Source organism: Anticarsia gemmatalis, chromosome 7 (genome assembly GCF_050436995.1).
Source record: "Anticarsia gemmatalis isolate Benzon Research Colony breed Stoneville strain chromosome 7, ilAntGemm2 primary, whole genome shotgun sequence".
In the NCBI taxonomy this organism is placed as follows: domain Eukaryota; kingdom Metazoa; phylum Arthropoda; class Insecta; order Lepidoptera; family Erebidae; genus Anticarsia; species Anticarsia gemmatalis.
Window position 1 is genome coordinate 12861794 of NC_134751.1, and position 15038 is coordinate 12876831.

Consider the following 15038-nt stretch of genomic DNA (forward strand, 5'->3'; position numbering starts at 1 on the left):
CGTGTTCTATTTAATTTTATACGTTTTTCCATTAGTATATTAGCATAAAGAGTTATCGTGGATTTTGTTGATTCTAAAATGACCAATTTGAATTGAGTCAAAATTGAAGATAGATTACTAGTTCAGATTATGACGTAAGAATCTATTATTAACTGATTTCGGTACTGACTTTATATAATTAGATTAATAGAAAGCGAAATACTGGTAAAATATGAGATATTGCTTGTCTTTAATGATTAAATAATGGATAGATAGGTTTATGAAAACGGCTGTAAGTCTATCAAAGTAACAAACGACGTGTTCATTCATAAATTCCGTGACAACACTCAATTATATCGAACCCTCAGCTTCACAGTTGAAATCCAGTGATTTACGACACAGAAACGAATATTTTATTCGTTTAATAAATCAGACTTGTGGAAACGTCGTCATCAAAACCAAATTAAGAGAAACGTAAGCCGGCGGGTTCAAGAGGCGAGTCTTAACACTGCCTGCGAAAGCTCAAGAATAAAAAATATTTTGATGAACGCGTCTCCGTCGCACGCCTTCGCGCCGAAACAAGTGGGTGGATTTGTAAGAAACCTACTATAAGTACATGTTTTATTCATATTAAAAATGATTACGTTATATTTCATATTAACTCGTCATATATTTTTTTTGACGGTTTACAAGGAAAATACGTTGGAATAATAATTTATTATACGTTTAGAATTAGGGAAAATAAAATGGTACTCAAATTAAACGAAATAATGTAACGAAATTACGTGTTCGTATTTTATTCAAAAGATTATTAGTTATATTTTTTTTAACAAATATAACTTATAACCTTATGAATAAAAAAAACCTTCTTTCTTCTAGACGATAGACGGTTACGGCGGCCAACTTCATTGAAATCGGCCAACGGTGCAGGACTTTGTTTATAGTGTCCAAGTGTGTGCACAATACACTGGTACCCTCTCTATTCCTTCCTACTCGGTATTCCGTCACTCTTATAGCCCGGTGGTACGGATAACCGACACGACCAGTGAGAGTGAAAGATCAGGCGCAGGTCCGGCAGCTTTACGTGCTTTCCGAGGCATCAAGGACTACAACCTCAACTTCCTAACTCCCTGCAATATCTAAGAAATTCTTAACCGAAATTTTCTTTACAAAAATACTTTTTAGCCCGAATCAGGTTTCGAATTCAAGACCTATGCGCAGCAGTCGCGTGCACGACCGACTGAACCACAGATACAGTCATAAATACGTTTCCCAAACGTAACCATGTTGTTACACACTTAATAAAGGAAAGAACATCGAATTTCTATAATCCGTAGCGTACAGTCGACGTAAGCGACTTACACCGGCTTACGAGCTTCATCTAAAACAATAAATGGAATACGAGACAATAGTGGAACACCGCTATATCATTTATTATCCATTAGTACGGCATACCGAGCGATATTCAGAGCTTGGGTGCGCGACTATCTGTTGCGGTATTGGTTAATATATAACGGTATTAACAACCAGTTTACTGGAATGCTAGGTAGATTTAAATTAAGGGCAATCTTTGCCAAATGTTACAAGAAAAGCAGGCTCCTAATCTTACGAGTCCTTGAAACTATTGTTGTTGAATCAAATGGCTTGTTTTAATACTTTTAATCATTGTTTTGAGCTTAACGTTATTGTTTTTTTTGCCACAGCGTTACACTATTAGTTACTTTGAATATCTTCCTAAATAAAAACTTGAAAATAAGCTTTACAACTGATTGTCTAAATCGCCTGTGTCGCCTTTCCGTTGACTCTACTTTCTGAACTGGCGGAAAATCAATTCAATGAATATAATGAAAAGTATCAGTATTCGACCTAAACAAATAAAGGATTTTAACTATATAAGCGTATAATCTGTGAGTCAATCATAGTTGTACTTAAATTAAAATAACATCTGTGAGGTTTAACTAAAATAACAAAAGGTTCCGAAAAACTGTTTAATTTAGATATTATCCAGGTTATTCCACGGATCCGCAAGACGGTTACAGAGTATAGTCGTACCATGCTGTTGCATGTCGTTGTTAATTTGTTACCGAATTGGCTAAACAACGAAAAAATGTCTTATGCTTTGGACTACATTGCATATGCAGGGCAGAAAGAAAGGTTTTTACTCGAAATGCCAAAGACAAACTGATACACGTTACAAATTATAAAGTCTGCACAGAATTAAATTAAAGTTCTCACCGACAAGCGAATGAGCTCAGCGAGTACCTAAATAAGTAAAAAAAAATTGTATTTACCATTTTATAAATAATAAACATCACTCATATGTATTAACATAAATACCTACTTGTTTATTATAACCATAGAGAGCTTTAAAGTAAATTCAAAAAGATTCATAGCAACAAGATCTAAAACGAACTCTACAAAGAGAGGTCAACGTCTGAACCTACTGATAACAATCTGCCATTAAAACATTATTTATCTTGAACATTTATTCACTCGTCTGAGTAAATTGACAAGTTTCATCCTGTCCGCTAATGGCAGGAACAAACAGGCGTAGGTGGACATATCGATCAAGTCGTTCACGTCACGTCGCCGTCTCGGACCTTGGTGATATATAAGTGCTCCGAACAGCTTTATAACACGACTTGTAAACAGCGAACGGAGAGCTTCCCACCACTAACACTCTTAATAACTTGTGATACAAGTATTCTGCCGACAACACTAGTTTACTTTCGCAAAGTTTTCTTTCCCTTCCTCGTATATTTGTCCACGTTACTGCCTCTAACATAACTTGATTCTCCAACTACTGTTGTCGGGGCTCGTTAAATCGATAGCGTACGAAGTTTTGTTTTAAAGGTATTTAGATGAAAAAAGCTTTCGACAAAGTAGAGTAAAAAAATCAGGACGTAATTAACCTAATTTTGGAAATGTTCCCCCAAACGCTTCTGTGTAATGAACGATAAGTATTGGGATACCTAACGTTGTTCCTGAAGAGATAACACCGGCGTTTACAGTAATAGCCAAAAGGGTACAATTGTATAACGAGCTGTTATTTTTCCTCCGTATATGGGTCAGATGCATGAATGTTTTTTGATGTTAAATTGTGCGTGTTTTTAGAGGACACTGAGCTGAATTCGTAACGAGGCTGACCTGCCACCACAGATACACGGGAACAAATTGTATAAAAACATGCTGTAACAGCTATTCTAACTAGTTTTAATAATTCATTCTATTACACGGCACTTATTTTGAATTGAAAGGATTTATTTCCTTTGAATATTAGTTAACAAAGACCTGTAAGATGACTTGAACCTAAATAATAAGCTAATACGGTAAAATAAAGTAAATACAATTTTACGAGCTAATTGCTCCGCGCCGGAGGCAGATTAACTCTAAATTGAAATTAAAACGAAATCTAAGTCCCCGAAATAAATATAACCGTAATCACCTTAATTAGGGTCTTGAACATTTTTACATTATCATCCAAGTTAATAGTACCCGGGAGGGTGCCGGGACGTTTCCGTGTCTCAGACATTTGACCCACGTACACTAAATGGTGTACTTACACTAGCTCTTTACATGCGTTTTTATGTTCGACATGACTGAATTACTAAGGGTTGTTTTATCCGTATTGTTGCGCTCACCGGTCGGTAAACGATCTCTGGGTTAAGCAACCCTTGGCGCGGTAACTCCATAGATGGGTTACCGCATAGTGGTATTTGAACTGGGCGTCTCCATGCTTCGGAGGGCACGTTAAAAGTCGGTCCCGGTTGTTATCTACGAAAACAGTCGTTAAGCCACGCTAAAGGACTTCGGGCGGCTTGAATAACTTTGACACTAGGTTGACCACTAACCATACGATAAGAAGAAGATCCGTAATGTTGGGTCGTGACAAATGTAGAGATAGCGATGGAGTGGTGCATACTGTTGATCGTTAGAGGCGGGTGGGCGCGGGTCGCCGGCGAATGTGCCCGCCGGGCGTGTTCATTACGCTGCCTCCGCCGGGATGGACCCTCGTCACGAGGAGCCGCCGCCGGTGACGGCCTCTTAATATACCTCCAACATAATGTCCAATAAATATTGATTTGAAAATTTACAGGTGGATGGCTACGGGATTAGAGATGTTGTTTTGTTAAGTCAAGTGTAACACGTCAACTGTCATTATGCTAAACACCTTTACAAGTACGAAAATCTGATGATTGATTATATGATTTGTACATTATTGTGAAGTTACATCAAACATAAAGCCAGTTATTAGTCTTATTCAAAGTATAAAGCAACTTTCGCCGTTAAAAAACTCATAATTTGTGGTGTCATCGACCTCTCGCGGCTACAGTTAACGTCCCACGGTCCTTTGTCGTTCATTGTCCGCCACTTGATCACGGCTCCCTGGGCGCGTATTTTCAGAAAATTCTACATTGCATGGCTGACGAAAAGCGCAATATATTGACAACTTTGCAGCGACTCCCCATGGAGTAGCAAATTGAATTTAACAAGGTGTCGCGGGGCTCGCTTGCGTCGCTTCGAGCACGGCGTGCATGAAAATCAACTGAGTTATCTCGAGAGGCGAGATGCAAACACGTTAAGTAGTACGTTGTACGTGAGATTGCTGTAGAAAACGTACGCTTTTATTTGTCTACTTTTAGCAAAATAGCTTCATTCGAGAAAGGTAATTTTGAAAGTAATATTTATTGAGTTGGTTTCACATTTCTGAATAAACTGAAGTCTGCAATGTAATCCTTAATTGATGATAGATGTTGAAGAGCCTTATTTGAATAATGTTTCGGATGTCTCTAAAACCGAGATGTACGTTTTTCAGTAAGAAAAGTCCCGCGTCGTATTCAATTTTCTAAAATCCTTTGTTCTGCGTGGCAACATTTTTTAGTTAAAATGACACCCTAACGTTGGAATAATATGGTTGTTTTCGCTTAAATTTGAAAAATATACGGTCTACAGTCAGAAATAACAACTACTCTAAAAGTGTGCTTGAAACAGCACTTAGTGGATCGTACTAAGTGGTGTTTCGACCAGTGCTCCTAGACGGTACTCAACTACGTGGCGAGGTGACCACTTACCACAAATTTAACTAGGATCTTACAGTTTGAGATAGGTAGATACTTGCATGCCATTAAGTATAAATAAGAGGAAATTTTACTGTCTTCTTAAGACTAAGTTCGGCCTGCGAATTCGTTCGTTAGAAAATAATTCTTGTTTTAAAAAGTATATTTTGTTACCCTAATTAGTAAGTATAAATAAACTAACCAAATGCGAAATTTCTTTGATTTTTTTTAGAAAAACTTGTGAAAGAAAGATACAAACAAGAATGTATTGTAAGTCTATTTAGAATTTCGAGTGCAAATACTACAGTCGTATTTGCACAATAGGATGCCAAAGTTATATACCAGAACCTATACTACGAAGCTTATAGACCTGAAACTTGGCAAGGTTATACGTTAAATGACATTTTTCACGATGAAATTTTTCACTGGGTGCAGAGCCTAGCAAAAGCTAGATTTTTTTTGTACACGATACAGTACGTAAATGGCAATAAACTATTGCATTCGACTAGCGTTGTTGATGACGAAACGTAGGTGTTTTTCATACTTCTGCCAATAACTTTGGGTATAACAGGCGTGATATCATGAGAGTATGATAAAGTCTAGATGATATATTTACTTTTTGGGCTCAGTATATACATATATATATATATATTGAAAGATAACTCCCGCACTAAGAATTGCTCTTGTGTCGCGGGGACTTTTACAAACATACAACGCGCCACGGAGTCCGTTGTAATAATATATTTTGAGTTTTTTGTCTGTGGACCGTTCGTTCTAAAACCGCCTGTATAAATTGTTTACATAAATTTGTCCACTCTTATGTACATAGAATTTCGTTAACAAAAGCCGCACAGATTTTTGCGGTCCGGCCCCATCCTGTTGAGCAAAACTTTACTTTTCATTTAATTCGAACCCAAACACATTTGGACCTATAGAAGTATAGTAGAACTTACCTGAGGTTAACGAGTGTAAAATACAAATGAGCTCTTAAGTTTTAAAACTATATTAATTTTGATTTATTGGAGTGAACGTTTCATTTTTAGTTTCATTACTTTTATAGTGTTTGTGGTGTTGTTTAGATTATGATTAACTAGCTTCTGCCCGCGACTTACCCCCGATTTCTGAGGTACATTTAGCGGTAGTTTATCCATTCAATAGCGTTAAAACTCATATAAAAAAACGCTATTGAATAAATGAACTGCCGCTAAATTTACTCAGAAACCGGGCATTAGTCGCTGTGAATAAAAATTATCCATTGTAGGTTATAAACTATTTGAGTATTGAATTTCAAGAAAATCCGTTCTGTAGTTTTTGCGGGAAAGAGAAACAAACATACTTACATTTAAATCCTTCCTTTTCACATTATTATAGGTATAATATCTTTAGAAGTATAGATACAGATACGGAGAATTATAGTTTTCGTAGATCCGCAGCTGTTTTACTACGAGAAAGTGTGTGCACAGCAAAACGCAGAAAATAGGCAAAACCTATTATCATAGCAGTTTAATTAATTCTGTAATAAGTAGAGAACATTAAACAGCTGACGGAATTACCAATAACTGTCAGTACTGCGCTGTTATTGGTTCTACGTAAGAATCATCTCTATTGCATCAATAACATCCATTAATCGGAAAAAATATTTCCGACGTCGCAACCATTCACATAAAGAGTAATAAATATTGGCCGCTGCCAATACTGCCGTCGTGAGTTTACAGTTTGTAAAATAACTGACCAATCCAATAACTGCGTATTTCGGTAATGATTCGGTAGTTTACAAATTGCGTCATATGTTTTTATTATTCGCTACAATATTAGGTTAACCATTGTTATGGTTTAATTAATTAACTAACAGCACGTCAACAATATTACGTGTCAGTGTTACTTAGTTTATTTATGTTGTAGGCACTTAAGTCGTCACGTCGCTTCGTCGTGTCGGTGCCCCCAGGCGAGATCATTTTTCCTATCAATGAATATTTTTCACACTCATAATATTGAGAAATACATATTTTAGTAAAAAAAGGACAGCTATTTACACGGCGCGTCTATGTCGAAATCAATTTTCTCAAGAATATTATACGAGCTTCCCGAAAACAATTTATCTTTATTCTTCGAGGAAGGTCCCTATTTTTTGATAAAAATTACGAACATTTATAAAAAATAGAGACAGTAGCGTTTTCCGCGAAAAAGCTAATCAATTTTATTATTTTTCACCGCCATCGGGGTGCGATGGCGTGTTGGCGTGTTGGCGTGATGGCGTCAACATTAATATTTGTAGCGGAGATGCTCGGATGTAGTGCGGCGCGCCCGTCAGCCTCCGGCTCCGCGGCGGCGCGGGTGCGTTACGCAAGCGGCCCGGCGGCGTCTCTTGTTTGTGGTGGCCTATCAACGCGCCCTCAACGGCTTAACGCGACCCGAACGATTCTTTTATAACCCAAATGAAATTACTTAAGTATAGACGACCTTTAACGGCTTTAACGGGATCAAATTGTATTTCCTCGCACAATATAGATACGCAAATGACATCGTTTCAGTTCGGGGCGGAAGTTTAGACGCGCGGAGCATGTAGAATTCGAACAACGTTATAAAACGTGGGTATAATATCTCAATCCCCTTTTTCTCATCAGCAACAATTTCATTAAAATTCGTCGGCGGGTGGGTGAAACGCGTCGCTTGTAGATCGGAGACTGTACCTTTTGTGGGTATGCGTTGTATGTAATTATAATGGGTTCACCTCGGTGGGTATACCCTGCTCTAAGTGGATGTCGTGGAAAATGTAAAGCAGTACTTACTATATAATCGTGCGTAGAAAGGAAGGGATGCAGGACTGAGATATGTTCTCACAATGGGCGCGATATCATGCAGAATGAGCACATTACACACTACAGTAATTCAGGAGCACATTTCTAAATCCTTGTAATTATTACATCTCACTATTCAGAACATGTTGTACTGGAACGTGTACATTTACATAACAATTGGTTATATTTGCGGAGATCGATATTGAATATTCGATTCGATATTAAAACAAACAATAACGCGTATTCAGAATTAGCCAATTATTCAGTCGACGAAGCAAACGTTAGGATCGCATGGATATTGTCTTGATAGTAAAATTTTTAGTGCTTCACGTCGAGCTACGAATTATTAGATAAAGTCAGCGGAAGCGAGTGTCCACCACGTTTAACGTGATTTATTAGAGACGGGAGCGCTTACCAAGCAGGAAATTCTTCAAATTTGCCGGCCTCTTGCGCCACTGGCGGCGTATAATGAAGTTTCAGCGAAGCATTCACTCTGTAGAGCCTGAACCACTTGTAAACTCTAGGAGTCTGTACGAGGTGCTACAGACTTAGTTGTAAGTTGTAATCCTACAAACTTTCTTCTGTGTTCGTTGTAGTAAGGAACTGGCACGTTTGGCTCGCGGCGCTCCGGACTCTGTCTACACAACGCCACGGCACAGGCGGATCAAATTGTTCAGAACTTTGAGTAATATCGGCAAATTGTTTCCTTTACGCAAATTCAAATTCTGAATTTGTTTGAAAACTTGGAGTAAAGCTGGTTTCATAGGTCGACGAGTGACTTTGAACTTTCTGAGGAAGTAAATAGATTTAAAACCGTGTACTTTGTGCCCGAGGAGTGGGATATTTTCATTGGGCTTATTATGAAAGTTGTAGCGTTAGTTAAATGGTGTATACTTAGGTACAATTTGCGGGGTTGATGTTGTATGTCCCGACGGTGAGTGGGAGGTCTGAACATGTTCATTACACATGATTGTTATCTTACAGTCGTGTACATTTTTCGTCCCACTCTATTCCGCTGGGAAAACGTACACATGGTGGTAATAACTCAGTGAGTTTCTGTGATTTACGCACGAAATACATTAATCTATGTTCCAGACAGATGGGAGATAGTATAATCTGATCATTTAAATGCAATGTGTTTCATGTCTATCGATATATTTGATAACATTCGATATACGTTTGAATGTGAGACTAGATAGATCCTTTTATTTTCACAACTTTAATAATAGAGTAGTCTTTGTTTTGCTGCGTAGCAAGATTGCATTTTCCTTCGATGAAAGACATCCTGTGATCTTCCGGCGGTTTCCCGGGAAAAGAAAGTGATTTTAAATCAAGGACAGTAAACAAACAAAGCTACCATTATAAAGCATATAAACGTATATCATTAGTTACACATAAACAAGAAAATCTTTAACATTAAATAATTACATAGTTTCAAAAGCTTTTAAACGATTATCACGCTTCAATGAACATCGTGGAAGAAACGGGTTAGCGCTGTCTCGCATATTAGCAGCAATGAAAGCGGAACTATAAAATACGAGCGTTAACCGCTGTTGATATTAAACCGCAGTATGGAGGCTGTTTTGGGTGTTGTCGTAGTATTTGTAGAGTGTGGAGAAACGAACGATAACGAATGAGCGTGGTGGAAAGCGTAATACAGATCTTCTAGCCGATATTAGGCTATCGTAATTACAGTTGACTACTGCGCTTTATAGAAGCTAGTTAGCGGTAGCTCGATTCTCCACAGTCGGTACTGTCGAGTATTGCAAGTTTGTCATTTAAAATGTCCTTCCAAAATAGTGCCTACGGAGCCCGGTAGAGGCGCTACACAGAATTTCGTGTAATTTTTTTCCATAGCCGGTAGTCGATAGTAGTTCAGAATCGAGCTACAGGAGTTTGTTTTTTACGGTGTAAGTTTATGCACAATACACAGGTACCATCTCTATTCCATCACGCTCATATCCCGATAGGAGTGGGTAGTCGACCTGAAAGACGAGAGACAGGGTCGTAAATTTTACGTGCTTTTAACCCAGAAGCTACTTTGGGGTCTTCCCGGGATTCAAATAGTAGACCTCTGTACTGCAATCTAGACTACCAATCTAAATATAGTTATAACTCAAAGGTAACTGACTGACATAGTGATCTATCAACGTACAGCCCAAACCACTGGACGGATCGGGCTGAAATTTGACATGCAGGTAGATGTTATGACGATGGCATCCGCTAAGAAAGATATAAAATACTACTACCCCAAAGAGGATAAAATAGGGGATGAAAGTTTTGTCCTATGTCAGACACCACGCGGACTAACCCCTGGTTTCTGAGATACATTTAGCGGTAGTTTATCTATTCACTTGCATATAAACCCATATAAAAAAATGCAATTGAATAGATAAACTACCGCTAAATGTACTCAGAAACCGGCCATTAATGAATTCGGAACCTTACTGTGGTGTCAAAAGTGCCTTAACAATGTTACCATGTTGATACCTTTGATCCTCTCATGTTATATCAGAGGTATATACACATTTAAAACTGTCTTGTGTTATTAAAGTTATAGTTGCGGGCAAAAGCTAGTACGGCATATAGGCAGCTAGTTTGAATTTTGATGGAAAACGTGGGAATATAGTGGAACGTGCATGAAAGAGCGCGTTTTGTCGTAGAACTTAGCGGAACGTGTGCTTCACGCCGCGCCGGAGACGAGGCGCGTCGGCCCGTGACAAACGAACCGTGAACTACAGCCGACGTAGTTCACTATACGATGTCACGTGTAATGTATACGTCAATGAACATTTACATGCTATTTAAGCTTGATTCCCCGATTTGCGTGGTACGATCTGGAAATCATATCATTTATTTATTACGGTTATTGACATAATGATTTTTCCTTGAAGAAAAATTAGATGGTGTCTCGTTTCCAAAGAGTTTTTGGTGTTATAGTAGTGTATTCAGATTATCCAGATTAAAAATTTTAGAAAATACGGATATGATGCATTTGATGCACATAATAATATACCTACATAAAATCACGCCTTCTTCCTATAGCGGAAGACAGATACCTGAATACGCTATTTGGTACGTTCCTTATAAACTTAAATTACATAGATACATTTAATAGTAACGTTTAACTACGGATGACATTTGAATGCAATAGTGGCACCACTGAAAAGCAGCCCACAGAAACATCAGCTTCACGTTACATTTACAAGCTGTTTGAATGAAACCCGCAGCATTTAAAAGTTCTCGCTCAAAAACAACCCAAGGCCTAAAAACAAGCTCCATTTCTGCTACCATATGTAAAGACTAACGATACTATATGAATTATATGATACAGCGGAAAGTTATTCGTGGCTGTAAGATAACTGTAGTATAGACGTAGGAATTTAGGATTCCATAAAGTTGTATTGACTTTAATAAATGTTCAGTGTGATAGCGGTCGGCAGTATATCGCAGGATTAGCATGAGATGCCGTACCCAAGCGTTCATCGACAGTAAGAGGGCGGGAGAACATTAATCGTGTCTTTTGTACGAATCATCGATCGTTCGTATGAAATACTGGCAACAATAGTGACAGAAACTATTACCTAGTTGTTTTATCACTGGAGATAAGAGGCAGGCGTGATTTGAGTTTGAAATCCTATTTTTCTTTAGCTGATTGGCGATCCTGACTTTATGCCTAATTAGGTAGTTGACTGGGTTAACAAATAATTATTAAACTTGTATTGGTAAAAAGTTCATATAAAAATGCCCAGGCTAGGTCATTTTGCTGGTAAATAGTGTTGAAATTTTAATTACTACGGACTGAAACATTTTATTAGGCACTTATTTGATACCAACGAAATACGAAACTGTGACGTTACTATTTCGTATTCCGAGAAGTTGATTTGACTGGTAGTCATCAACATTAGTCCGTCAATAACAGTATTAAATAAAACATATCAATATAATGTTATGTCCTATTTTTCGACTGCCAAGCATCCATGTTAAAACAAAAGTCTCTATTAAAATCGTATTCCAGAAGTTTACTAATGTCATTGCATTCTAAAGGTGTGCTTAGGTGTTAAACTAAAGTAAACTTTAAGTTTACTTTAGTTTAACACCTAAGCACTACGATATCATTATTGAGTTATTCGCTTGTAGGAATCTTAAATTACTGTTTTAGAATAGTTAGTTCTAACTTCGTCAAACTAACTTGTTACTAAGCGTTTTGGAATAATTAGTTTTAACTTCGACAGTCTCAGATTGCGAAAACTTTTTTTTAGAAAGAAAGCCTATGTAATTGTACAACATATTATGTAACTAAATCTTGTCAAATAAATGTCTTGTCCATGAACTTGAATCAGTCGTTTTGTTATTTTATTTTATTTTAAATTATTTAATTTGTTAGCTATACCAACAGCACAAAATCTTAAATATAGAAATTGTATCGCACACAGATGGCCAATTACAGGTCTTCAACACTAGCAATAAGATAATGAAGTAAGAAGTAAATATCCATATATCTGTATATAAATGAATTGCTGTTCGTTAGTCTTGCTAAAACTCGTGAACGGCTGGATCGATTTGGCTAATTTTGGTCTAATTTTGAATTATTTATAAAAGGTGAATAAATTTGAAATTGCGCGGTATTAAATAAAAACAAGAAAGCGTAAGCTGAGCTGCGCGGGTCAGGTAGTCGTTTATAATTATATAGATACTAAATAATAAAATAACACAAAACGTAAAGACTGACAGACAAACTGTAGCTTGTATAGCATTAGTACCGAGTACGTCACACAAACGATGACGCTTTGACATAGTTTTTTCGTTCGGATCTGAATGCAACATGTCGCATTGAAATGAATGGAGTGGAATGCATGGAACCCATTTTATTTTCACAGATTAGCCTACAACGTTGCATAAACGCGTCTGGCAGCCTTTGTATGACACGTCCTCAATTTCACATATTATGAAGCTTGAAATATCGTGGCACTTTATACTATACTTCATGCTGAATATATGAGCATAAATGACGAATAGAATTTGCAGGGCCAGTTTAAAGACTTGATACGTAATACTACCTGTGGCACGACTTAATGAACCTATAGTAGGTATCTTCGTTAACATTACTTTAGAACTAGATAAAAGAAGGTTATCAATACGTCTGTTTACATGAAATTGCGATCTAGAATAGTCAAGTTTCGAAGTTTTCGTGTAGTTTTTTCTAAACTGTAGGTCCGATTTAGAAAGTTTAGTTTTGGTCTAAAAATCTGTTGTTTAACTTAAGGTGACAATTGTCGTTCTAAGTTGGTAAGAATGAGATTCACTCCTAAGTAAAAGTTGGTTAACAACATTTTTTCCCTCAGAATAAAGAAACGAACAAAAACATTTCCTACTTAAGTCTTACAACTAAATTGGAAACGGTTTACTTAAAATTCTCTGCGACTCTGAAAAGATTTGAAGACTTTATTAGTCTTTGTCTAGCGAAGTCTTCAAGTTTGCATGACATCGCATTTTTGAATAACAGAATAAAATCAATATCCACTTATAATAGGCGCTCTTTTATGTTCGACAATTTACTCTTCGGGTTGAGACTTAATGAACTTCCAAGTCATCTTCTGCTTTACATATTTTTGCTGCCTGATCTACATATTTAACGTAACTTTTATACAGCTAGCTTAGTTTATTGAACTTATTTGGTGTTGGTTTACTTGTACATTTTTATACAAACAAGTTAAAGTATTTATTATACACATTAGAGATAGTTGTGCACCGGTGAACAGTGATCATGTAACGACTCTACAATGATCGTATTTAGTCGCTATAACTGCGATAAGAAACGCAAAATTAACTCGTAACTTTTACGACACGGCAACGTGTACACAAAAATATTTTTACGATGCAATAACAATAAACAAGGAACTTTGAACCGTGCCTCGGTTGTTGCAGAGCACGCGCGCCACCACGCTGGAGGCGCTGCGCCGCCACTCGCGGCAGATCGCCGCGCGCCGCGACGGCCGCGAGCGCCGCGTGCAGGTGCCGCCCCGCCCGCCCCGCAGCGCCACCGGGCGGGCGGCGGCGGCACTGACTCGCGGCTCTGTTTCAGTTCTCGGAGCGGGCGCGGGATGGCGCGCGCGGCGGAGACACGGCGGGTGAGTTGTAGCGCCCTCGCTAAATATATCCGGCGCATTGCGCGGCCGTGAGTCGCTCGAGGCGAGGCGGCTGCGCTCGCGGCGTAGGGCGCGGCCGCCGCTGACGGTAGTGTGTGTGCGCAGAGAGCGGCGGCTCCGAGATGTCGGGCGGCAGCGGCGGCGACCGGCGCCCCTCCACGTGCCGCGTGGAGCTGGGCGCGCTGCTGGCGCCGGAGCCGCGCCCGCTAGATAACAAGGTCAAGGTACGCCCTCCTCCGCGGACGCCCGCCCGCGGGCCCGCCGCCGACGTTGCGGTCGCTGGCTCCTCTCCCCTCTCCCGCTCTGATGACTGACCCCTAGCCACTAAGTATTGTTAGTGTTCGTTTTCCCTTGCAGAAGAGCCAGGACTGCAAGCGGTACGAAAAGGTGTGCAGGTGCCACCTGGAGTGACGTATAGCATGTAGTATTTATAGCTTAGCAGTGCAGTATTGCATACCTACGTACGTAGCGGAGAGTGCTTCTGTATCTTTTCGTTTCCAGGTCAGCATGGAAATAAAAACTACCTTTGCTATAGTACCGTCTAGTGTGTGTATGTGATAGGCGAACATCCGTTTTATTTTCTTTTGGCCCGACATTAGCCGTGTTCATCTCTAGAGAACGGAACATAATTAAATCATGTGCTTTGTTTGTTTATCTTCCCATCTAGGTGTAGTCAGTAAGGAGGAGGGTAGCTGTCGGTCGATGATATAGTATTTTGTCATAACTCTCGCACTTTGTATCGCTTCGAGCCAAATACCGTATTGTTGATGTGGCTTCGAGTGGTTGTGTTGGTATCGCTTGAAGCAAGTCGCGGGACGCGGACGATGAGTCGCCGGCGCGCAGTGCTCGTCAGGTACATCACTGTGTCACTACTGTATGGTATCATTGTTTGTCGAGCAAGCTGTGCGGTTCTGTTGCTAAACGAACCAAATCACAAGCAACTAGAACACATTCCATAGTATACAGGTTATACAGGATAAAGGATATCATAGTAACGAGTCTGTAGTAGTGACAGCTACAGGTCAGTTCTGCGCTCTACAACTTAGTAATTCTGT

The 15038-nt window shown here is 38.9% G+C and overlaps 1 protein-coding gene across 5 annotated transcripts in view; it reads left to right on the forward strand.

Annotated features, from left to right (window-relative positions):
• Trpgamma (Transient receptor potential cation channel gamma) overlaps nucleotides 1-15038 on the forward strand; it is a 49043-nt gene that overhangs the window by 21514 nt on the left and 12491 nt on the right. For 2 of the 5 annotated variants that reach the window (XM_076116192.1, XM_076116195.1), the window contains exon 1: nucleotides 13993-14207. In XM_076116192.1, the coding sequence (XP_075972307.1) occupies nucleotides 14106-14207 (102 nt within the window). In that variant the 5' untranslated portion in view covers nucleotides 13993-14105. Of the gene's footprint in view, nucleotides 1-13762; nucleotides 13850-13919; nucleotides 13966-13992; nucleotides 14208-15038 lie in introns of those variants that run through there. The other 3 variants (XM_076116193.1, XM_076116196.1, XM_076116194.1) reach the window with 3 other exon arrangements.